The 24,829-nt window shown below is 51.3% G+C and overlaps 3 protein-coding genes and 1 pseudogene across 6 annotated transcripts; 2 read left to right on the top strand and 2 right to left on the bottom strand.

Moving 5' to 3' along the window:
* Positions 1–417: 417 nt before the first annotated feature.
* NFKBIE (NFKB inhibitor epsilon) lies at positions 418–7,169 on the top strand. The gene is made up of 6 exons (XM_024557852.4): positions 418–1,033; positions 3,315–3,417; positions 4,123–4,345; positions 5,341–5,429; positions 5,562–5,828; positions 6,561–7,169. The coding sequence occupies exons 1-6, from the start codon at positions 663–665 to the stop codon at positions 6,624–6,626; spliced, it is 1,119 nt and encodes a 372-aa protein (XP_024413620.1). The 5' UTR covers positions 418–662; the 3' UTR covers positions 6,627–7,169.
* Positions 7,170–8,234: 1,065 nt separating this feature from the next.
* SLC35B2 (solute carrier family 35 member B2) lies at positions 8,235–11,676 on the top strand. 4 transcript variants are annotated; one of them, XM_053913679.2, is made up of 4 exons: positions 8,235–8,386; positions 8,890–9,083; positions 9,275–9,429; positions 10,172–11,676. In XM_053913679.2, the coding sequence occupies exons 1-4, from the start codon at positions 8,376–8,378 to the stop codon at positions 11,108–11,110; spliced, it is 1,299 nt and encodes a 432-aa protein (XP_053769654.1). In that variant the 5' UTR covers positions 8,235–8,375; the 3' UTR covers positions 11,111–11,676. The 4 variants fall into 4 exon arrangements, with proteins under 4 accessions (XP_053769654.1, XP_024413579.3, XP_053769656.1 ...); XM_024557811.4 differs by having other exon boundaries at positions 8,254–8,404; XM_053913681.2 differs by having other exon boundaries at positions 8,276–8,457.
* Positions 11,677–11,858: 182 nt separating this feature from the next.
* On the bottom strand, positions 11,859–17,755 carry HSP90AB1 (heat shock protein 90 alpha family class B member 1). Its single transcript, XM_024557813.3, has 12 exons — positions 17,602–17,755; positions 16,082–16,228; positions 15,587–15,793; positions 15,312–15,471; positions 15,011–15,144; positions 14,579–14,887; positions 13,983–14,148; positions 13,579–13,769; positions 13,305–13,452; positions 12,909–13,177; positions 12,306–12,639; positions 11,859–12,204 (listed from the first exon to the last, which is right to left on the bottom strand). Exons 2-12 carry the CDS (start codon positions 16,226–16,228, stop codon positions 12,095–12,097), a joined length of 2,175 nt encoding a protein of 724 aa, XP_024413581.2. The 5' UTR covers positions 17,602–17,755; the 3' UTR covers positions 11,859–12,094.
* A 4,047-nt stretch (positions 17,756–21,802) lies between these two features.
* Positions 21,803–23,249, bottom strand: LOC123479464 (translationally-controlled tumor protein-like; annotated as a pseudogene).
* Positions 23,250–24,829: the final 1,580 nt, after the last annotated feature.

The raw sequence follows: 24,829 nt of genomic DNA, 5'->3' as shown, positions 1-24,829 counted from the left end.
TAATCTTTATTTAACGACAAACGAATGAATAAATGAATGAATGGAAATAATGAATGAAGAAATGGAGGAACTGAAGGAAGGAAAGAATGATTAGAATTATGAATGGAGTGAAGAAGGAAGGGGGGAAAAGTGAATGAATAAATGTACGGAAAGATGAATGAATGAATGGAGGGAGGGAAGAGAAAAAGAGGAGGACAGACGGACGGACAGATGGATGAACGGATAGATGGATGGATGAACGGATAGACGGATGGATGGATGGATGGATGGATGATGAATGGGTGAATTAACGCAGGGGTGAGTCAGGACGGGGTAACCCCTGACTCCCAGCAAACGCAGAGGGCGAGGTACGGGGGATTCCGGAGGGCGGGGTTTCTGTCCGGAAGCGCCCGTCGGGGGCGGGGCCTGAGGGGCGGGTGGAGGGAGTGCGTCAGACTCGGCATCCCGGCTCCGCTGAGTAGCCTCTACGGTGGACCCCACCAGCGATCCGAGCCACCCCAGCTCTACTCCCTGGCTCCTCGGACCCCGGAAGCCCGGTAAGGAGGTCACTCCAGGCCAGGTGCCTCTTCCGCAAGGCAGACCTGCAACCCGGAAAGGCGGTGCGGCGGAGCCCGGAGCCGGATCCTGCTTGGACAGGGCCCCCGCGGGCTGGTGCCGCTGGCATGTCGGAAGCGCGCAAGGGGACTGACGAGCCGGACGAGAGCCAGTGTGATTCGGGCATCGAGTGCCTGCGCTCTCTGCGCTCCCTGCCCGAATCCACCCCGGCCTCAGCCTCCGGGCCCTCGGAGGGCGGAGGCCCCGAGCCCTGGACCCATCATCCTCCGGGAACAGCCAAACAGCCACAGGAGAAGGAAGACACAGATGGGGAGAGGGCTGACTCCATCTATGGTTCCTCGTCGCTCACGGAGTCTTTGACCTTTTGGGGAGGTCCTGAGACCGAAAACCCATCCCCAGGCTCGCCGCCACCCCCAGTTGGGGTGCTGAGCCCTCAGCAGCTGGAAGCACTCACTTATATCTCGGAGGACGGAGACACGTGAGTATGGGGGCTAGGCTGGGACCACACCCCTTCTTCCCGACGCTAACTCGGAGCCTCCCAGGAGCAGCAACAGGCCGGTTACCCCCTCTATGGTAGTCCCTCAAGGCACCTGCCCTGGAAGGGGCAGCCTCCACTCTCTTTTCCAAACTCCAGACTTAACTCTCAGCCTACTTTTGAGCTCTAGCCAGGCCCAGAGCAGAGGACCTGGAGTCATCTCTCTGCCCTCCCTTTTGGAGGTGGGCAGAGCTGGTAGGGCCCTTACCAGGCACCTGGAACCCCAGCTAGAATCTTTGAAACCTACCAATAACCCACCACTAGGAAGAGAAAATTCCCCTGACCAGTCCAGTTGTTGTTTTTTTTTACTTGCTGGGGGAGAGGGCACCCTTGCTTGTGCAATATCTGGAATTCCCAGTCTCTGACCTCAGAATGCCCTGTCTCAGGGAACAAGAGGTGCCAGTTACAGGTTGCCCATGGAGGCCAGGAAACTAGGGGTGGGTGTATTGCCAGGGTGCAGAGTTGACACCGGGCCTGAGGAGGGGAGGGGTGGTGAGCCAGGTTGAGACAGTCTGGCCCCAGCAGACTGATAGGCAGCTGGCTGCCCCAGCTTACTTCCTTCTCTGCTGAGAAAGGGGAAGTGAGGGTTGGAGTCAGTCTTACGGGCACCTTCTATCTCCTGAGCCCCCCAAGTTCCCCTCACTGTCCTGTCTGACCCCCTTACTTTACCAGGTGGAGCTTGGTGGAGACTGGGCTAGGAGACAGTTGAAGTAAGAGGCAATAGTAGGGCAAGTCCGACCAGGGGGTGGCTGGGATTTGGGGGTGAGAAAGAGAGTGGGGGGGTCTGGGGTCCTAGATCTGGGTTGATGAACAGATGTCCAGGGGATATAAAGGGGCAGGAAGTGTCTGTCCTGAGCTGCTTTTTGGAAATGCAAGGGTCCTAATCCTGGGACCTTTGACAAAGAAAGCCTAGAGATGCAGTGGGCAGGAGAGGGGTGACCCCAGGCCGTTTGTGTTCTGTGCTTAGATCACCTGCCCTCAGGCCCAGAACCAAGATTTTGGAGGCTCCTGTGAAATACCCATGGCTGACCTTTGACTCGGAGAGTGGGGAGTTCTGGTGCTGCCCTCCTTTGTCAGCCTCTCAGCCCAGCCTTTACCGCCTCTAGTTACAGACAGGTGTTGTGTCTAGACTGGGCAGGGGGAGGTGTCAAGACTCCCCAGGGGGTCCCTTCCCTCGGAAGTGTCTGGGGTGTGGGACAGATGGAAGTGGGAAGAGGAAGTGGGAGGAGGGGAGACAGGGAGTGAGGGAGGTGGCTGCAGGAATGTGACCCAGAGAGCTGGTCCTGGCCGAGGGGATTTCCAGAGCGGTTCCTCCCTCCCTCCGTCACTCTCTCCTGGGCCTCTCTTGCTGCCGCCTGCCCCCAGGCCTGCCCTGCTCCTGCCTGAGCAGCCCCCTCCCCAGCCCAAACAGGCCTTTTAGCCAAACTACCCCAGTCACTAATACCTCAAGGCAGCTGTCCTGGCCTAGACCCTCCAGCGCTGGCTTTCATTTTCCCCACCTGATGTGGGGAAACCCCAGCACTGGAACTTCCCCTCCCAGCTGCCCTGCCACCCCTAGGTTAAGGCTCTTTGTCCCCCAACAAACACATTTTCTGCACTGCACAAACCTCCCCTTGGAGGTGCACAGAGTGGAGGGCTCTGGCCAGACCCACCAGTCTGTGCTGTGCTGTCTGAAGAGCGGCCCTCTTGACTCACCCCCCTGTGGGGGCAGCAGGACAGGATGTTGCACTTCTCCTTACTCCTCACCCAAAAGCTTCTGTTTTCTCTCCCTTGGCATGTGCAACATTGAGTTCCTGGGATGCGGGTGACCCCACTCCTGCCCTCTCTTCTCCCTATTGAGATGGGGGTAAGTGGGGAGCTCAGCCCTGCACACTACCTCTGCACTACCCCAGCAGCTTGCAGTTTGGCTTTGGAGCTGCAGTGTGGCAGGGCCTTGGTGCCAGCGGGGAGTAGGGTATGGAACCGGAAGGACCTTGGCCCGTCAGCACCCTGCCCACACTCTCACTGAGCCAAGGCCCTCCTTGAAGGCCAGAGATAGGGACTTGGAGTCTTCACCCCCAGGATCCTGGCTTCCTGAACCAACCCTCACTTCCTGGCCCATACTCTCACTTTCTGCACCTACCCTATGAGTGGCCTCTTAGGGATGTGTTCCTTCTAACCCCAGGACCCCAGGCCAATGTCTCTGGCCTGGGCCCTGACATGAAACCCTGCCCCTGCCCTCCAGGCTGATCCACCTGTCCGTAATTCACGAGGCCCCAGCTGTGCTGCACTGTTGCCTGGCTTTTCTGCCCCAGGAGGTCCTGGACATACAGAACAACCTTTACCAGGTGGGAAAGGGTGGGCTGTGCCCAGATACCCATATCTGCCCTGGCAGCCATGCCAAGCAGCCACACGAGTGACCTTAGGTTGCTTACTCAGGAAACCATATGCCAGACACTGAGCTAGAAACTGAGGGTACAAACAAGAGTAAGGCGCAGCCTCTGCCCACAAGGTGCTTGAGCCTGGTCCAGGGAACTGTGTCTACAACTAATTATACAGCATGGTGACAAGAGTTGTGATGGAGACACATACCAGCTGCTGCGGCATCCAGTGTCTGTGCGGGGCAGCCGGGGGGAGGTTCATATGAGTCGTGATGTCTGCATGGAGCTTTAAAGAGGAGTGTGCTAGGTGACTCTCTTTCCTCTCCCCAGCCCCTCTTTGTCACCTAGCCCTTGGGGATAACAGGTCTTCCTAGAGGGTGAGAAGGTAGACCCTGCCTTTATCTGTCCTTTCTCCAGGGGCTAAGGGAACCTACAGGAAGAGCAGGGGGCTACTTTCCTCACCCTGCCTCCACAATAGAGGTCCCAAGAGCTTGGTGGGGGGTGACAAAGGGAAGGGCTCGGTAGTGTGGCCTTGGAAGACCAGGGCCATAGCCTCTATAAGCTGCCCTTAAGGAAGGTGTGGGCAGTTGTCAATTCCTGCGCTCACCTGAGCATGTTCCCAAAGGTGGGAGCATGCTGCAGTGGCCTCGTGACCTCTGTTTGTGCCTACAGACAGCACTCCACCTGGCTGTGCATCTGAACCAGCCAGGCACAGTTCAGGCCCTCGTGCAGAAGGGGGCCAGCCGCACGCTACAGGACCGGCACGGCGACACAGCCCTGCATGTGGCCTGCCAGCGCCAGCACCTAGACTGTGCCCACTGCCTGCTGAAGGGACAGCCAGAGCCAGGCAGAGGACCATCTCACTCCCTGGACCTCCAGCTGCAAAACTGGCAAGGTACAGGCAGCCGCAGGGCCCATAGGATGAAGAGGGGAAGGGACCCCACTCTCAGGGGAGGGGGTAGTAGCTTGTCCATCGATGCTCCTCCAATTCTAAGAACACAGACACTCAGTACATATTTGCTGAATGAATGAATTTGATTTAGCATTTACTTAGAACATGCTATGTGTTAAACAGAGAGCTAAACCTTGCCCTCAAGCTATGTATTCTGTTTAATAAAGATCACTCATTCATTCATTCAACAAAAATGGGCAGAGGGCCTCTATGTGCCAGACACTGTTCTAGGAGCTGGGCCTATAGCTGTGAACAAAACAGAATGACTGAGACAGACAATAAACGTAAGAAATGGGTTCTCTCGTAGGTTAAAAGGCAGCAAGTGCTGAGGGAAAGTAGAACAGAGCGAGACGAACCGGAATTGGGGGAATGAGGCTGTGTGATGTGCGATTAGACAGGTTGGTTGGGGAGAGTCTCATGAGGCAGGGACATTTGAGCACAGACTTGAGGGAGGTGACGCATGTGCATTTGAATCGAGTCTCTGAGCAGAGGGGAATCCAGGCCAGAAAGGAGATAGCAAAAAGACTAGGGGAGCACACCAGAGGAGGTGGCCCTGGGGAGCGGCCGGGGTTGTAAGGGTCCCAGAGACCACTGAAGAAGGGCTTTGGACAGGGCTTGGAGGCAGGCAGAGTTAGAGTTAGAGAGGTTGGGGAAGGGAGGATTTGGGGGGGAGGGTGTGTGTATGGGGGTGTCACTCAGCAACATGACCCCTGAAGCATGAAAGTTTCAATAACATGACTGAAACAGTGGAAACTTTCATTCCTTTCCCCTCAGATTTTTGAGGGGGTTTTTGGGTTTGTGTTTTAACAGCCCTGTGATCAGAGTTATTGAGTGGGCAGTGGGTCCCTTGGGACTGGGGGGTAGGGAGGTCCCTGAAAAGTAGGGGAGAGAGAGTTGGTGCATACAGATCAGCAGCCCCTGTGTTCACCCCATTCCAGGTCTGACCTGTCTCCACATTGCCACCCTGCAGAGGAACCAGTCACTCATGAAACTGCTTCTTGAAAATGGAGCTGACATTGACGTGCAGGTGAGGTGGCCACCTGGTCTAGCCCCCAGGTCTGCTCCCAGTGTCAGAAGTGGTGGCACTCACCTTACCCGGGGCCCAGGTCCAACATGCTTCCTCTAGAGGGCCTTGGCTGACATCCTTATTCTCCCCCAGGAGGGCACGAGTGGGAAGACAGCTCTGCACCTGGCTGTGGAGACCCAGGAGCGGGGTCTGGTGCACTTTCTGCTCCAGGCTGGGGCCCGGGTAGATGCCCGTATGCTCAACGGGTGCACACCCCTGCACCTCGCTGCAGGCCGGGGCCTCAAGAGCATCTCATCCACTCTGCGTGAGGCAGGTGCTGACTCCCTGCTGCGGAACGTGGAGGATGAGACGCCCCAGGACCTGGCTGAGGATGTGACGCCCCAGGACCTGGCTGAGGATGTAAGAGGCATACACTCTGCTCTGCTCTCCAGCCCCTCCCACACCCATAGCAGAGGCAGGCGCTGTAATGGCTGAAAGAGCCAAGGAGTTGGGATCCTGGGGCGCAATCCACGACTCCTCCACTCACCAACTGTAGGACTAGGGCAAGCTTCTGCCCCTCTCTCAGCCTGCTTTCTTAGTTGGCTCAGGCTGAGGGGGGCCCAAACTTGGACTCCTACAGGAGCCCTGCAGCTAAAGTGGATCAGTGAACCCAGCCAAATATCAGACAGCAGGGTGGTGGGGCCTGTGACACCGGTCTCTGCCTGAAGATCATTCTATTCAGCTTCAGCACATAGTTGCAGAGGAGGAATGTGGGCCCAGTATTTCCAACTCTTGGGGTTGTTTGGAGAAATGAAACCTAGATTTTCTCTATAGTTGCCCATTTTTCAATATTTGATATAAAAAAATATTCAAAATGTTTTGTAATTATCCCCCCCCCCAAAAAAACCAGACCCATGGGCTGGGTTACCTCCTTCGTCCTTCTTATCTGTGATGTTCAGGGATGTTCTTAGACAGTGAGGGCTCGCCCAGTGCCTCAGGGCTCTTGCTAGCCCAGAGGGGCCACCACTTAGGAGATTAGTAGGAGGGTCTGTTCCCTGATGTCCAGCTGTCAGTTGATGGGGGGCTCCCCTCCCCCACCACTGCCTTTTTCCGCTGGTCCCTGACCTTGCTTCTCTCCATTCTCTTTCTCAGCCCTTTGCTCTTTTGCCCTTTGATGACCTAAAGATCTCTGGAAAGCCACTGATGTGTGCCGACTGAAGCCAGGGCAGGGTCTGGCGCCCTGGAGGCCTCACCTCTTCCCATCTGGAAGCTGGAGCCACAGTTGCTGCAGTTTGGGCCCAGGCAGTGTGCCCTCTGGAGTCCTGGGGACTGCTGGGACCGGCACAGTCCTGAGCTGAGAGGAGGGATCACAAGTGAGAGAGAGCCAGCCTGGAAGGAAGAGCTTCCCAGGTGGACGGAGATTCTTGGAAGAACCCTCCCTCCCCCCACCCCCCACCCAAAGCCCCAGGTATCCTGGGCGAAGCCTCTTTACCTCTCTGGAAGATGACAGGAACACTTGTTTCTACCCATGCTGGGTCACCCTGAAACTGCCAGCCAGTAGGAATACAAGGAAGGACTCTCCTGAGTGAGGAGAGAAACTGAAATAAGAGGGAGCAGGGCCCTGAGGGCTTCCACTGCACTGCTGTCGAGGACTGTTAAACACTGTTGTTTAGAGACTGGACACAGAAGGCCCCGGACTGAGCTTTGGGGAAGGGGAAGTTTCAATAACATGACACTAAAACGGCAGACTTTTCAAAAGTTCCCCCCTATAGTTGTTTTGTGCAAATGTATGTCTGCGTGCATTGGGGATTTTTAGACACGCCTGCCCTGTGGTCTTGTGGTAGAGGCAGAAGAAGGAAACTGTCACCTGAGCAGGATAGGACCTTGCTAGGTGGGGTGGGAGGCCTAACAGTCCTCAGGCCTCTCTGTCCAGCACAGACCTTTGCCCTCTCTGTGGAAACGCAGACGGATGGAGGGAACGAGAAATAAGGAGACACAGGTGGGGGGCCTCGCCACTGCCTTGGAGGTTGCCCTCTGGAGGAGCCTGTGGAGAAGGGCCAGCCTAAGGGAGGGTGACATAAGGGAGCTGTGGCTTTTTATGTTTTTCTCATATTCCACACATGTTTAGGGGCCCTGTTAGGTCAGACCTATGCGGGGATGAAGACTATGGGAATAAACCAACACGGTCTCTAGCCACTTGGAGTATATAGTTTAGTGAGTGAGGCAGCCACTAAAATCATAAACGTGTATTTCTATATAATACATAAATACGTAACTACAAGTTGCAATGGGAGCTGTGAAGGAAAAAGAAGCAGTGGGAGGAAGAACAGTGGAGTGGGTAGAGGGCATACTTCGGGTGGTCGGGAGTGTCGTTTCAACTTGAACAGAAGGGTGAGTAAGGGATGGGGAGAGGCGAATTAGAGGAACTGAGAACAGGCCAGTGGGGTTCTACAGGGGATGGGTGAGTGGGCGAGGAAGACTAGGGCCAGGTCACGCAAGAGCCTTGAAGGTCATGGAGAATGGGGGGACAGAATTGCTGTCCCAGCCAAAAAAGGGAGACATCTTCCCGTCAGAAAACAGTACCATAAGGGGAAGTGCTTGGGTCAGAACCTTAATGTCCCCGCCCCTAAGATGGCAGTAGCCCTCCGTCAGACCTATTGGCGTGGAGAAGCAGGGGGTGGCTTGGGGCTCGGGGCTCCCCACCTCCCGGCCCAGGGCAGCAAACTCCCGGGCACCGAGCCGCGTCTCCCTCCGGGCCGCGCGGGGGCGCTGCGGCCCGGGGCGCTGCGTGGTCGCGGCGAGGGGTGGAGGGGCGGCCGCGGGCAGGGATGGGGGCGGGAAGATCGCGGCACTTCCGCTAGCCGCTGGCTCGCTGGCAGCTTCTGGAGGCGACGGCGGGAGCGGAGGGACTGCACGGCCCGGGGCCTCGCATTCCCCGGCCCCCCTCCGCCCCACGCGGCCCGGACCATGGTTGCCAGGTGGGGGGCTCCGGGGTGGTGAGTCCACGTGACCGAGCCCCGGCACCACGTGACTGCTGCTCCTCAGCCGGGTGGGCCAGGTTGGGCCCACCGATCGCTACGCCGAGCCAGCTGAGCCGGCGGGGGCGGGGGCGGGGGCGCGGCGTGGGGTTGTGCTTTTCGGGGGACTTAGTGTCCAGCGGAGGAGTTGGGGAACCCCGGCGCCCCGGGAACCTGGAGGGCGGGGGAAGGAAGGGGCACAGCCTCAGGCCAGAGCAGCCGGCGAGCGCTAGAGGGAACAGAGGAAACCTGTGTGGCCGGAGGGGCGGGTCTGTCCCCGGGGAGGGAGGAAGCCTTGCCTGGAGGCGCCGGCCCCCCAAGGAGAGAGAGGCTCTTTGTCCCGGCTGGGTTGCAGCAGAGGGGGGTGGGGAGGTGACTCCGGGCCCTTCTCTAGTGTGGTCTCCTCTGCAGGACCCAGTGGATGATGGGCTGCACCCTAATCCTTATGTCCGCTGTCCCCGCAGGTGGTGGGCAGTGGTGGTGTTGGTTGCACTCCCCGCCCTGGGCGCAGGTGGGGAAACCCCCGAAGCCCCTCCGGAATCATGGACCCAACTATGGTTCTTCCGCTTTTTGGTGAATGCTGCTGGCTATGCCAGCTTTATGGTACCTGGCTACCTGCTGGTGCAGTACTTCAAGAGGAGGAACTACCTGGAGACAGGTGTGTGGGTGAAGGTGGGGAAGTGTGCTAGGTCCGTATTAGGTGTTGGCCAGCCGTCCAAAGAAGGATGTGGCTTGGAAACAGAGGGAGGGAGGGCAGCAGGCCCAACCATCGGGCAAGCTGGCTGCTCTGAAAAAGATGATGGGGTGCTAGGAAGAAGCCCGGGGCTTGACCTTGTGCGCCTTCTTCAGGCAGGGGTCTCTGCTTCCCCCTGGTGAAAACTTGTGTGTTTGGCAATGAGCCCAAGGCCTCCGATGAGGTCCCCCAGGCTTCCCGGACAGAGCCAGCAGAGACCACTCCCACTTGGCAGGCCCTGAAGCTGCTCTTCTGTGCGGTGGGACTCCAGGTAGGTGGGCTGGCAGACAGGCTCTGCCTCTGTTCCTGGGTTGGGTCCGGGTCCGCCTCACTCTGTCGGGGTGCTGGTTGGTGTGTTATGTGTCCACACTGTACCACCATTTTCTTAGAACTGGTTGGAGGAAAAATCACTTTTCCTCCTCCTTTCTTTTTCTTTTCTTTTTTTTTTCTTTCTTTTTTTTTTTTTTTTTTTTTTTGGCGATTTCTACTGTGCTGTAGTACACTTTCCCCTGCAATGTTGTGTTTCATACACTGTAAACCCACTGAAAAAAGCTTGGGGAAGCCATTCAGCTTTCCCCCACACTGTACGTGAGAGGGATACAAAGATGTTGGCCTCATGGCATTTTTGAGTAGACACTACTAGGTCCACCTCATAGAACATGTTAAACCGAGAGGTGTCCAATCTTCTCTAACGATTCTTGCCTCCCTGAATGGGTTGGGAATAGACAGGAAAATACTTGGGACGCAGTCAGCCCTGACCAGCCCCACTGTGGGGACAGACGGGGTCTGGGCAGTTCTAAAGCGCTTGTGTTTCACATACACTCACTTCATTCCCTACAAGATGAATCCAGGCTTGAGAGGGGAAGGGAAGCTTTTGGTTACTACAGAGGAACCAAAATACCTACGCTGTCCTTTAAGTCATTTAAACAGCATTCTGGGGGAGAGGGAGTTGTTGAGATCCTTTCTTGCCAGCCTTTTCCTTTTATCTTCGTTTCTACCCTTCCCCCACCCAGGTATCATACCTGACTTGGGGAGTGCTGCAGGAAAGAGTGATGACCCGGAGCTATGGAGCTACAGCCACGTGGGCAGGTGAGCGCTTCACAGACTCTCAGTTCCTGGTGCTAATGAACCGAGTGCTGGCCCTGATCGTGGCTGGCCTCTACTGCCTTCTCTGCAAACAGCCCCGACATGGGGCACCCATGTATCGGTATTCCTTCGCCAGCCTGTCGAATGTGCTTAGCAGCTGGTGCCAATATGAAGCACTCAAGTTCGTCAGCTTCCCCACCCAGGTGCTGGCCAAGGCCTCTAAGGTGATTCCTGTCATGCTAATGGGAAAGTTGGTGTCTCGGCGCAGCTACGAACACTGGGAATACCTGACAGCCGGCCTCATCTCCATTGGGGTCAGCATGTTTCTGCTGTCCAGTGGACCAGAGCCCCGAAGCTCCCCGGCCACCACACTCTCGGGCCTGATCCTGTTGGCAGGCTACATTGCCTTTGACAGTTTCACCTCAAACTGGCAGGATGCCCTGTTTGCCTATAAGATGTCCTCAGTGCAGATGATGTTTGGGGTCAACTTCTTCTCCTGCCTCTTCACAGTGGGCTCCCTGCTAGAGCAGGGGGCCCTCCTGGAGGGGACCCGCTTTATGGGGAGACACAGCGAGTTTGCTGCACATGCCCTGCTGCTCTCCATCTGCTCCGCATGTGGCCAGCTCTTCATCTTCTACACCATTGCACAGTTCGGGGCTGCGGTCTTCACCATCATCATGACCCTGCGCCAGGCCTTTGCCATTCTCCTCTCCTGCCTCCTCTACGGCCACACTGTCACTGTGGTGGGCGGGCTGGGGGTGGCCGTGGTCTTTGCTGCCCTACTGCTCAGAGTCTATGCCCGGGGCCGTTTAAAGCAACGGGGAAAGAAGGCTGTGCCCATGGAGTCCCCTGTGCAGAAGGTTTGAGGGATCTGAGGGGCAAAGTGAAGTAGGACCCTCTCACCATACTTCACCATGCCATTTTTCCACTTCTACTGTAACTGATCAGAGGTGACCAGCTCAGGCGCAAAGTGCAGGTATTTTCTGCCTACACAAACGAGCTCTGCAGTTAAGGACACGGAGACCAGGAGGCAGCCTTCCCTTTTGCCTTAAGTCACCAGTCTTCTAGTAGGCAGGGTTCTTGAGCCCCAGGGTACAGATACCTTCCCCCTCTGAAGTTCCCTGGTTTTGCCCCTGTTGGCACTGCTAGCAAACTCACCTGTGCTTGTCCCCTGCCCAAAATACCCACCCTTTTAGACTCCCCACCCACCCCCCTCCACCTGCATTACTTTGGTGACTGTAGGCAGGGTGCTACTTTCCTATGATAAATGAAAGAGGGGAAGGGAGAGCCTACCCAGCAACACCACCTTCTGTGTTCCTGGACCCCTGAGCTCTGCTCCATGAGCCAGCTGTGGGTTTTGGTACTTTGGAAATGTAACTTTCTGCTCTCATAATTTTATTTTATTAAATTGCTGCAATAGGTTGGTCCTGTGCTTTGGTTGACAAGTACATGCTTTACAGAGGGGACTGAAACAGTGTCAACATGGCAGTTCGCCAGCCAATGCTGACTTCAAATGCTACCATGTCATGGCGAGACACTGAGTGTCTGTCTCGGGGAACTCAAAAGGCAGCATCCTACCCATTTTGTGAGAGCAAAATGATATAAAACCGCATCTTCATTTTGCATACTTTAATTTTAGAACAAAATAAAAATACACAACAGCATCCAAACCCAATGTCAAATGAAAAGGGAAGGCTTGAGCAAGCCCTCATAACCTGCCTTAGGCAAAGACAGGAAGAGAAAAACCCACTAAACAGCAGAGGAAACCAGGTGGGCTCAGGCCACTCAGGGCTGCTGGGGAAGCCATGAAGACACTACACAGTGGACACAAGGTCTGCAGGTAGAAACTCCTAATCTACTTCTTCCATGCGAGAGGCATCCTCGTCACCCTCAAGGGGGGGGATCTCATCAGGGACAGCAGCGCTGGGTTCTTCTGTTGTCACTTCATCTTCATCAATCCCTGTAAGTGGGAAAAATATCAAGAGACTTGTCTCAAGTCATGTCTATCCCCACAGGACCAGCTCCCCAACTCTGCCACGCTCAAGCTAGTGGGGCACCCACCTAGGCCTAGCTTGATCATGCGGTAGATGCGGTTGGAGTGGGTCTGGGGGTCCTCAAGGGAGAAGCCTGAGGAGAGCAGCGCAGTTTCAAACAGCAACACCACGAGGTCCTTCACAGCCTTGTCATTCCTGTCTGCCTCTGCCTTCTGCCGGAGGGTCTCCACGATGGGGTGGTCAGGGTTGATCTCCAGGTGTTTTTTGGCCATCATGTAGCCCATTGTGGAGTTATCACGAAGTGCCTGGGCTTTCATGATACGCTCCATATTCGCTGTCCAGCCGTAAGTGCTAGTCACAATGCAGCAGGGCGAAGACACGAGCCTATTGGAGATTGTCACCTGTGGACATCACAAAAACCTCAAGTTTATATTAAACCAGCTTACCACTTGGAGGTAAAAGGGTATCAAGTTCTATTCTCAAAATAATTGCATAACCTTTGCCAAATTCTAGACATGGCAACCTTAAACTTGCCTGCTTAAGAGAGCAAGAGGTCAGGCGGATCTTAAACAAGGTTGCTTAAAAGCACTCATTGTGTAGCAACACCAGGCTCCGAGGGAAACAGCCCTAGAGGCATGTTACAAAACGGATCAGTCTCAGAATTGCTTACCTTCTCAACCTTCTTATCCAAGATCTCTTTCATGAGTTTGCAGAGATTCTCAAACTTGGCCTTGCTCTCTTCCATTTTCTTCTTCTCCTCTTCATCCTCAGGTAGCTCCAGGCCCTCCTTGGTAACTGAGACCAAGCTCTTCCCATCAAACTCCTTGAGCTGCTGTACACAGTACTCGTCAATAGGCTCCGTCATGTACACTACCTCAAAGCCCCGCTTCCGTACTCGCTCCACAAAGGCAGAGTTGGCAACTTGCTCTTTGCTCTCACCTGTAGGGTTTTTACTGAATTCAGACCAAAAACCTGCACACCACCAGTTCCCAGGAATCCCAGAATGTCCCCCAAATCCCTACACCTCTTAAGAAAAGGCCTTAATCAGACCCATGCTCCAACACACCAGTGATGTAATAGATGGACTTCTGGGTCTCCTTCATGCGAGAGACATATTCCGAAAGAGAAGTCATTTCATCCCCAGACTGGGAGGTGTGATAGCGCAGAAGCTCAGAAAGGCGTCGCCGATTAGTCGAGTCCTCATGGATTCCAAGCTTTAAGAGTGGAAAGTAGAAAACCAATCTCACTTGGAAATAACCTCTTACCCTCTATTCTCAATTAAAAAAAAAAAATTAAAAAAAATCCGTCATAAAGAAAGTATGCATTTGCTGCCTCCTTACCTTTAGGTTTTTAGAGAACGCCTCATAGAATTTCTTATAGTTCTCCTTGTCTTCCGCCAGCTCAGAGAAGAGCTCAAGGCACTTCTTAACAATGTTTTTACGGATGACCTTCAAGATTTTGCTCTGCTGGAGCATCTCTCGGGAGATGTTCAGGGGCAGGTCCTCAGAGTCAACCACACCGCGGATGAAGTCTGCAATCACACAGGGAAGAAAGCTCAGTTAAAACAGCAGGTAGATGAGGTGGTTCATCTAGATTCAGCAGAATACATTTTTCCACTGCATCTTCACTGGCTACTTTGCGGAGAATCCTTACTTATGTAAAAAAGACTTCAGTTCCCCTGAGAATGCTTAAAGCCTCACAGAACTTTACCCAACAAGTAACATTAGGCCAAGAGGATACTCACTGAGGTACTCTGGTATCAGTTCATCACAGCTGTCCATGATGAACACACGGCGGACGTACAGTTTGATGTTGTTCTTCTTCTTCTTGTTCTCAAAGAGGTCAAAAGGAGCCCGACGGGGAATGAATAGCAATGCCCTGAATTCCAACTGCCCTTCTACAGAGAAGTGCTGCAATTCAAGACAAGCCAACACATTTCAAGGTTATGCATAGCTTCTGGACCCAACACCAAATTACCAAACTGTTTGAAACAAAGATCTTCCCTAAGCACTACAGAATGAGCACAGTATAGGGCAGCTGTGGAGAAAACTAATCCTTAATATCCTGAATGATCTAGAACGCTACAAGGTGTTAATCCTTGGGCCAATGAAAACAGTCAAGTCTGAACCCAGCATGTGTTAGGCTACCATAGACACAAAGTGAGGTCACTGGGAAGGATGTTCTCTCTCCACCCTGAAAGTGTCACCTGTAGACCAACTCATGTGGCTACACAGCAGTCACAGTTCCCAGCTACCAACCAGTTGTGCAAGTTTCACCTGTCTAATACCATCAACGCCTTTCCACCTTCTCCTCACTGAGCCACCATCTGGGGTTTCTCACCTTGACTGCCAAGTGGTCTTCCCAGTCATTGGTAAGGCTCTTATAGAACTCTCCATATTCCTCCTGGGTGATGTCATCAGGGTTTCTGGTCCAAATGGGCTTTGTCTTGTTCAGTTCTTCATGATCGATATATTTCTCCTTAATCTTCTTTGTTTTCTTTTTCTTATCCTTAGCACTATCATCCTCCTCATCTGAGCCCACATCTTCAATCTTGGGTTTCTCCTCGTCATCTTTATCTTCCTCTTCTTTCTCCCCCTTCTCTTCCTCTGCTTCATCATCACTGATTTCTTTCTCTCGTTCCTTCTCCAACTAAAAGTACCAAAGACAAGTTTCAGAGTACAGAACACCAGGGAAAGAAAAAAAAGCCAAGGACCATGCAATTCTCCAGAGAAGCAGATCCCATTCCCGTGAGGGTCTCCAGTCCATACTCACATAAAGGGTGATGGGATAGCCTATGAACTGTGAGTGCTTCTTCACCACTTCTTTGACCCTCCTCTCCTCTAAGTACTCTGTCTGGTCTTCTTTAAGGTGAAGGATCACTTTGGTGCCCCGGCCAATGGGCTCACCTAATAAATAAGTAAATAAATAAAGGCACTCACAATGTAGTGTAAGGGAATGAAACTAAATGCAGAGCTATAGTGAAAGGTAACTGCTTTACAGATAAGCGACTAGAGATTGTCTATTTCAGGTTTCCCCAGAATTCAAACCCTGACACCTTTACAGGAAAGCCTACCATGGTCAGCTCGAACAGTGAAGGAACCCCCAGCAGAAGACTCCCAGGCATACTGCTCATCATCATTGTGCTTTGTGATCACTACCACTTTCTCTGCCACCAGGTAGGCAGAATAAAAGCCAACACCAAACTGTCCAATCATGGAGATGTCTGCACCAGCCTGTCCAAAATAAATAAATAAATAAATAAATAATAAAGAAAGAAAGTCAGAGTTCCGAAAAAATAGAGAGCCAAAGGGCATGGGTAAATGGTGTGCCTAGCTGGAAGACCATTACCTGAAGAGCCTCCATAAATGCTTTTGTACCAGACTTGGCAATGGTCCCCAGATTATTTACGAGATCGGCTTTGGTCATGCCAATGCCCGTGTCTACCAGAGTCAGAGTGCGTTCCTGGGGATTGGGGATGATGTCGATTTTCAGCTCTTTACCACTGTCCAACTTGGAAGGGTCAGTCAGGCTCTCATAGCGTATCTTGTCCAAGGCCTAAAAACACAAATTATCATTTGCACGATTCCGCTCTCTTAAAGCCCACCTCTTCACCCAAAAAAACCCCTTTTTTGCTATTTACTCCCAAACAGCCTCCAAACTGATAACCCTTTAACTTGAGGTTTAAGAACCACATACAGTTGCCTACAATATTCCATCTATCCACATAGATCAAGACCAGCCCTTTTTGAATGCCAGATTTACCCCCCTTCAATAGTAAACCCCACTAAACCCCCAAAAGTAAAGCAAAACACCACCACCCACGAAGACCCGCAGAATACTCACATCAGAAGCATTACTGATCAACTCCCGAAGGAAAATTTCCTTGTTAGAGTAGAAGGTATTGATGATGAGAGACATGAGTTGGGCAATTTCTGCCTGGAAGGCGAAAGTCTCCACCTCCTCCTCTCCATGGTGCACTTCCTCAGGCATCTAAAATAAGAACAGTTAAAAATTACAAAGGAACATGATGGCCTGAATTTAAGACTACTACTAAAGTTCACTCCAATAATGAAGACATGAAAAAAATTAGTTCCAACTGCTTTGGGCCGAGTACTACCCATTTCCAAGAGACTAAAGAGCCTTTTCATCAAAGATTTCAAGCTGTAGGCTTGAAACCAATTAATTGGAAACCAATTGAGTGGGGAGGAAGGTAACATGTTCTTCAACAAAACACAAGGTCAGGGTTTTGGGAGGCCAAACTAAGTGGTCCATGCACCAAAAGCTTCAGCATCACCTAGCAGCTTCTTAGAAATGCCCCAACCTACTTGACAATCCCAGGTAATCCACACAAATATTTAAAGTTAGAAATCACTGACTACACTTATGTTACCTTTTTTGGTACCAAGTGAAAGGAAAAAAAAAACAAAATTACACTAGCTTTACGTTACGTGACAATGATCTGAAACTGCTCGCTCGTGAGGCGGGTGCTGCCTGACAGGTAGGGGAGGATAGCCTCTGAGGTTATCCGTCTGGGTGTCCATTAAAACAAAACAAACAAGGAAACAAAAACCTCGATCGTGATCCTCCAGCACACGTGACTATGAAGTACAGGGCTAAACCAGACACAACTAAGATGGTGGCCCTGGTCCAACAGGCCGACCCTCCTCACAGCAAGACAACGGTCAGCCAGAAACACGCGAGGAGGGGGCGCCACCGCGCAGCCTCCCTGCGCCCCAGCATCCGGGCACCTGGGCGGGGCGCGCTGGGCTCCAGAAGCTTCCAGAACAATCTCAGCTCTCGGGAAGAGGGTGGGGGAAGGAAGGAAACCAAAATGAATATTCCCGTGCCCGCCCCCTCCTCTCCTCCTTCTCCAACCAGACGCAAGGAAAATCTGCAAGCATGATGGGCCAGTGGAGGTCTAAAGCTTTCCTAGTGCGACCCTCAGAATTGAAAAATGCGTCCTATAAAGAGATGTGACAAAGCCAGGCCATACCAGGCTGTGCTGAGTCACTCCGAGTAGCACACCTACCACCCACCATTCCTGAGGACCCTCCAGCCACCCGTAGCCGCGTCCGGAAATGAAGGGGCAAAGATGGCAGCGTTCCAGGCCGGCGCCGCCACCACGTGCAACGCCCACTGCTAGCCCAAGTCCACTCCACGGCCCACCTCGGCCAAGGTTAGTGGCTTGGGGAAAACCATGCCGCCTAAGCACATTAGTAAAAGAGAGCTACAACCGGGAGCCCACCCCCCCCCGCCCCAAGAAAGGCCATCTGGCACAACAAAATCTGAGCTTTGAAAAGAGACGAAAGCAATTCGAAACGGCCCTCAACACAAAAGCATGAAGAAAAGGGCTATGGCCTTACCTTGAGAAGGAAGAGATGCAAGTACTAGCAAGCAGGGACTATTTTGGGCTCACACACCGCAAACTGCGTGCGCGGGGTTGACTCAAGAGAAGGACTGTGTGCACCCAGCCGCTCTATATAGGGCGAAGCACACCCGGCTGCCCGCCCACGGATCCCTCCGCCTTAAAGGAGGATGTCTGTCAGCCTCGCACCTGCCGCCGCCCGCCCACCTTGACGTAATGGCCCAAATAGATAAGGAGGTGGTGAAGAGCGGGAGGGGCCGGCCTGACTCTCTACACTCCTTTATGCGGTTCTATCGCCGCACTTCCAAGGCATGACCCCACCAGAACTAGGAATTGGGAATGCTCAGATGACATAGTGGTAGGCCTAGAAGGGAGGATCTCGCTGATGACTCTAAACACCTGTGAGTCAGGCGCTTCCACCCATTTGTGCCAGCCTCGATGGACACCTAAAAATGGGGAGTGGGAGGCGGCCAATCACTCCGACCTTCGCTCCCAAGCTCGACCTTCCTCCTAGAATCTGCCCTACACACTCCTACTCCCCGCTAAGGGTAAGGGTTTGGGGGTTTTTGTTTGTTTTTTCCCTGGGGATGTTGCGGAGTTCCAGGTGCACCTACGGGCAGCCCCCACATTCCGACCCTCCGGTGGGCTGAAACGAGGGCCAGCGTTTAGCCGCAGGGCGTGGCTTCGGCTGGGGGTGGGGGACAACCGGCCTGGGCTGGCGGGGTGGGGGCGGGGGTGGACTCTTTGTCCGCGTGCGGCGGAAGGAGCGCTGGCGGCTGTACTGCGATTACTTCCAGCAGTTTCCAAGCCTGACACGGAGATTGCGCTCCCGCCCCGCCCGCCCCCCCTTCACAGAGGCTTTTCCCCGCCCGCTGCGGCGTGGGCTGCGTCTGTGCGGCGGCTCCGCCCCGCCGCAGTTTCGCCAGGGTCCCAGCGGTGGCTGCGTCCGCAATTCTCTGTACTCTGGGAAACCGCCTGCGGGACCCTCTTCGCCACCCGCGGGCCCAACTAGCCGGACACTGCGTCAGGGGTGGGATGGAGCGTAAAGATAACAATTGACTGACCCCTTCCTCTCCTCCATCAACCACACAGTACCCGGGCCTGCAGGCGCCGCCTTCAGCGAGCCGAGAAGGGGAATGGAGTGCGACCAGAGAGACCCTTCCCAGCCTCTGCAGGTGCCCGCGTGTGTGGAACGCAGAGACGTGCAGCCTTGCTACAGGAGCACATAGAGCTGTTTCTCAGTCTGGTGTCTTCCTTTAGCCCTCTCCTTTCTGCAGCTGCGGAGGAGGGTTGGCAGGACCTCTTGGAGGCCTCCCGAAGAGGCCGGCTGTAGAGCGTCGGCTTCGGGACACCACAACCAACTTGATTTCTTCAGCTATGGCGCGGAGGCCCCCAGGCCGTGTGCCTACCACACGAGCTGCAAGAGGCCATGCGCCTCCAGGTTCTTCCAGCCAGGAGACAATGGCCACTCCCTGCTCTGTAGATGTTTGTCAAAGTCCCTTCCGGGCCCACTTTGTCCGATCCTGGAATGCTGAGAATGGGTTCCCCCGACCACCACCCGCAGTCCTTCACTAGCCTTGGCGCCCAGTCTTCCTTTCTTCGTATTTTCTTTGTGCCTGTGCTGAATTCCAGCGAACAAAGGACCCTTGCTTTCCTTGTCCCCCATTCCAGACCTCATCACCCCTGCCACAGCCACCCCAATTTCATCTCTCCTTACCCATGTACTCCCCTTCATTGTGGTCTGTGAGAAGCCTGAGGCTGGGAGATGTCAATGAGTGTGCAGGAAGGCCCCCAGGTGCTCCATTGCTGATCGAAATCTCAAACTAGGGGCATCATCCCTCAGCACACCCTCCCTCCCTCTCTGGCAGAAGGGGCCTAGCTAATTAAAAATCTGCCCCAGAGTTCGCAAAGCAATCACAGTGTCTCACAGCCTGTGAAGAGGTAAAAGTGAGTCTGCACATTTTATGGACTGGGAAAGACAGGCTTCCGTGACTGCCCCAGGGTGGGTCAGCTCAGAGCATTTGCCCCACTCACTCCCTTGCTTCCTGCTCCAGAGTAGTAGGGATGCTGTTCCCCCTCTCAGGTCCCACGGCCAAAGCAGAGCAGGAATTGCTCCTTTGAATCAGTGCCAGGACCAAGGGCTCCCCTGGTTTCCTAGTGGAAAAATCTTAAATCTTGCACCGGCACAGACATTTCACCTCCTCCCTGGAAGCTTTCCAAGATGATTTCCAAGAAGCCTTCACACCTGGGGATGCAGAGATGCGTAAGAAGGACAGGGAGCCCTGAACAGTGTGGCCCAGTTGGTTGGGTTCTGCAAAGCAAAAGGTCCTTGGTTCCATTATCCGTCAGGAACATGTCTGGATTGTGGGTTCAATCCCACAGTCCGTTAGGGAGCATGTGAAAGGCAACAGATCAATGTTTCTGTCTCACAATGATGTGGGACATGTGGGACTCCTCTCCCTTCCTTCTGCTCTCTCTAAAATTGAATAATAAAAAAATTTTTTTTTAAAGGACGGAGTCCTTGCCCCACTGGGGGCTACAGCAGGCCAAGTGTGAATCGTAGCAATGTGGGAGAAGATAGGGCTTCCCAGCTCAGCCTGGGCAAGGGAGCAGGCCTAGGGCTATGGCTGGCCAGGCCGTGGAATAGAAAAGCATGACAAGTTACTGCCCTGACAGGGCCGGTAGTCCCGGAAACTGAGGAAGGCAGGAGGAGCCGAAAGCGACCCTTAGGGCAGGCAGGGGTCAAGTCACAAAGGGCCACAAATGCCACCCTAAGACATTCCAGCCCTAACTAACGGTGAGGGTAACCTTCAGCCACTGAAGGTTATTAAAGATGGCTTAAAAGCCCCAGTTCTCCAGAAGTCTATTCCCAGCAGCACTTGCAGTGCCCGATGTTCCCAAGATACCTGTTATTCCTGATCAAGCCTCAAAAGGCCCAGCCCAACCTTTTGCCATATTGGAGGGCAGCCAGTTGAGGCGAGGCAAACTATGGCCTGCAGCTGAAAGGCCTGTTCCTTGTTTTTGTATGGCCTGTGGGTAAGAATGGGTTTTTTAATATTTTTTAATGTTTGGGAAAAAAAATTTGAAAGGTAATATTTGGCATGTGGACAGTATGAAATTTGAATTTGTGTACATGAAGTTTCACCAAAACACAGCCACACTCAAACTCACTCGTTTACATGTCTTTGACGGCTTTCATGCTGTAATGGTGTGGTTGATAGTTGTGACAGAGACCACATAGCTTGCCAAGTCTAAAATATTTAGTCTTACCTACTTCAAAAGGTGTGCAGACCCCTGATCCCGCTATAGCTAGGCGAGGTCTTGGAGGGAGCACAGAGACTCAGACTGGGCAGAGATGACCTGCTGCTGTTCAGACAGGGAGTTTTGTTGGGGGTCAGGGAGGGAGCTCGGCTCCTCGCTGTCAGTTCTGGGCCTTCCCAGTTCCATAGGGCTTACATCTCTGAATTCTCCAGGGAATACCCTGAACTAGTATTTCTTACAAGCCAGTAAATAGACTTGATGTTCATATATGTTAGACAGTTGAGCAGGTCTGCATGCATGGCTAGCCTGGGCTCCATGTCTTTGTCTCAGTGTCTACATTCTGCCAGGGCATGAGTCTCTTGCACAACTTTTGCTCACTTTATTGTTACTAATTTTTTGATGCTATGACAAATAGAAAGTTTCCTTCAATTTCTGTTTTCCAACGAGTTTGAAAGCAACTGATTTTATCGATCCTGAAACTTGATAAACTACCTTCTTTTTTCAGATCTTATTTATTTACTTTTAGAGAGAAGGGAAGAGAGGGAAAAAGAAACATCATTGGCTTACCTCTCGCAGGCCCCCAACCTGAGACCTAGCCTGCAACCCAGGCATGTGACCTGACTGGGAATCGAACCGGTGACTTTGCTTTATGGCAGGACGCTCAACTGAGCCATGCCAGTCAGGGCTTACTTCTTAATTGGTCCGTCAGTTTTTGGTGTTTTCTAGGTACGACCCATCTTCCATATGAGAACAGAGAGTTTGGTTCCTCCCTTTCTATACCTTGTATTTCTTGTTATATTGCACCAGCTAGAACCTGCAGAAAAATGATGAGTGGAAACAATAATTCTGGGTATTCCTGTCTCATTTCTGATCAGAAAAGGAAAACTTCCAACATTTCGTCATTGAGCATAATATTTACTCTTTCTATTCCTAACTTGTTACAATTTTAATCTGAATCAATATGAAAATTATTTTTCTGCATCTATTGAGAATGTCATTTAAATTTTTATTTCTATGTTTAACTCATAAATGACTTATTAATAGTGGATTGAAATAATTATTTCTTTAAAGTTTTGTAAAACTCACCCATAAAACTGCCTGAGTCTATTGTTTTCTGTATGAAGACATTTTAACTAAGGACTCAAAATTTTTTCTAGTTTAAATGCATTTTATTTTTAGACAACCTACATGACATGTTTTTTTCTTAAAAACAATGCCTCTGCTCCAAATAAATCAAGGTCAAAATAAATGAAGAGCACAAGTCCTCTTTGTCCTAGTCCTGGGGTGGGGATGAAGAGCCGCAGCTGGTTAGGATGACAGGGGATTGGCCCGAATTGCAAAATTTGTTGACTTTTTTCTATCTCTAAACCATGCTTAAAGAAAATCATACATGGGTCACAACATCCTCACAGTAGTCCAGCAGAGCAGCCATGCCATCTGGATTCATGTTTTCACCAATAAAGAACTGGTAGTTTCTGGGGTTAGCACAAATGTGCTTAATTCGTTCTGCCGTCCCTGTCGTAATAGGCTTTAGGCTTTCTGGTCTCTGTTCTTTGAGTTTCCCTTCAATTGATTTCCTGTAACTTTGATGTACTTGTAGCCGCCTTCTGTGAAGCTGGCTTCCTACAAATGATGGTTTCTGACAACATCACCACTGGTGATTACTGTCCCTGGGGGCCTTCAGTGGAGGCATTTCCACCAGTGAGTGAGTCATCCATGTTACCCTCTGTCGTACTGACCATCTTCGCTGCTACCTCCAGGCACAGCCCTTCTGCGGCCTACCGGATCTTGTAGATATTAGGGAACCTCTCATTCATTCATGGCTGATGCAGTCCCGGTAGATGACCAAGACGGCGGCTGGAAGGAGACTGCAGCCGGTCTAGGGCAGCCAGCTCGGTGCTTGATTGGAGCGGGGGCGGCAAAGCTCACAGTTTTGGAAGTCAGTTTTGTTTAATAATTTTTCTGGATGTTTCTTGAAAGCTTTAAATATTATGGCATACTATTTTGACTGTCTTTTTAATCTCTGTTCTATCTGAAGTATGTCTCCTTTTTTTATTCCTAAAATTTTTTCATGTCTTATACCTTTTTTAAATGACATCTCACCAGAGATTTGTCTTTTATTTATATTGAGCTTCATATCTTTGTTTTCTGCTTCTTTACTTTTTTGTACTTTTTAATTTTTCAGTCACAGTTGACATAAAATATTATATTAGTTTCAGGTGAACAGTACAGCGATTATACATTTATGTAACTTAGAAAGTTATCACCTGGTAAACGCAGCACCCACCTGACACCATACACAGTTACTCCGACATTATTGACCGTCTCCCCTCTGCTGTGCTTTACATCCCTGTGACTCTTTTTTTATAAGGGGCATTTGCACATCTTAATCCCTCCCCCTTTCTCACCCATTCCCCCTCCTGTCTGGCAACCATCAAAACGTTCTTTGTATCTATGAATTGTTTTTTTTATTCTACATATAAGTGAAATCATGTTATTTGTCTTTCTCTGTCCTTTTTCACTTATAACACCCTCTAGGTCCATCTATGTCATTGCAGATGGCAGTATTTCATTCTTTCTATGGCTGAGTAACATTATTTCACTGTGTGTATGTACCATATCTTCTTTATCCATTCGTTTGTCAGCAGACACTGAGACTACTTTCATTATCTTAGTCATCGTAAGTAATGCTGCAGTGAACATAGGGGTGCATGTGTCTCGTTAAATTAGTCTTTTGGGTTTCCTCAGATAAATACCCAGAAGTGCAATTGCTGAGTCCTTGTCTCTTGTATAGCCTTTGTTTTAAAGTCTATTTTGTCTAAGTATTGATAACCCAGCTTTTTTTCATTTCCAGTTTCATGAAATATTTTTTCCATCCCTTTACTTTCAGCCTGTGTGTGTGTCTTTTGATCTGAAGTGGGCCTCTTGGAGGCAGCATATGTAGGAGTCTTGTTTTCTTACCCATTCGGGCACCTTTGGGTTGGAGCATCAAACCTATTTACATTTAAAGTTATTACTGATAGATATGTAGTTATCGCCATTTTATTTATATTTTTAAATCTTCTTTCCTCCTTTTATTTTTTTAAAGGTTTTATTTCCAGAGAAAGGAGAAGGGAGGGAGAAAGAGAGAAACATCACTGTGTGGTTGCCTTTCATGTGCCCCCAACTGGGGACCTGGCCTGCAACCCAGGCATGCGCCCTGACTGGGAATTGAACCGGTGACCCTTTGTTTGCAGGCTGGCACTCAATCCACTGAGCCACAGTAGCCAGGGCTCCTCTTCTTAAAGAAGTTCCTTTAAGATTTCTTGTAATATTGGTTTGTTGGTAATGAACTCCTTTAGTTTATTGTTGTCTGGGAATTTAGTTTTACTTTATTTCTTTATTTTTTTAATTTCTGCTAAATTTCTGTCTCATTATCTATACTTTCTTTGAGTCAGTCTTGTTCTTTTTCTATTTTCTTAACTTTAATACTTAGCACATTACATTTCAGACTTTCCCCCTTTCCCATATAAGGAATTAAGGCTACAGTTTTCTCAAGTACTATTTTAGCTATATCCCACAAGTTTTAATATATACTGTTTTTGTTATAATGCAGTTTTAAGAATCTTCTGATTCTTTATATGTTATCTTTTTTGATCATTTGAAAGTGTTTCACACTTTTACAGACCCCAGGCCTTGCTAAAGCTTAGAGAGGTCTTGGAGGGAACATAGAGACTCAGCCTGGGCAGAGGCCTCCTGCTACTTCTCAGGCTGAGAAGTTCCAATTATTTGTTAAATGTTATCCCTTAAGTGTGTTGTGGGCATACAATGTGGTATGCATATTTTTATTTGAGACTTCTTTTATAACCTAGAATGTGGCTAATGTTTATAAATGTGTCATACATGCTTGTGAAAACATATATATTGTTGGGTAAAGGTTTAAATGTGTAAAATCTATTAAGTCAAGCCAGATAATCATGTTGTTC

The sequence above is a fragment of the Desmodus rotundus genome, chromosome 11, assembly GCF_022682495.2.
Source record: "Desmodus rotundus isolate HL8 chromosome 11, HLdesRot8A.1, whole genome shotgun sequence".
Taxonomy (NCBI): domain Eukaryota; kingdom Metazoa; phylum Chordata; class Mammalia; order Chiroptera; family Phyllostomidae; genus Desmodus; species Desmodus rotundus.
This window is presented reverse-complemented; position numbering and strand designations above follow the sequence as displayed.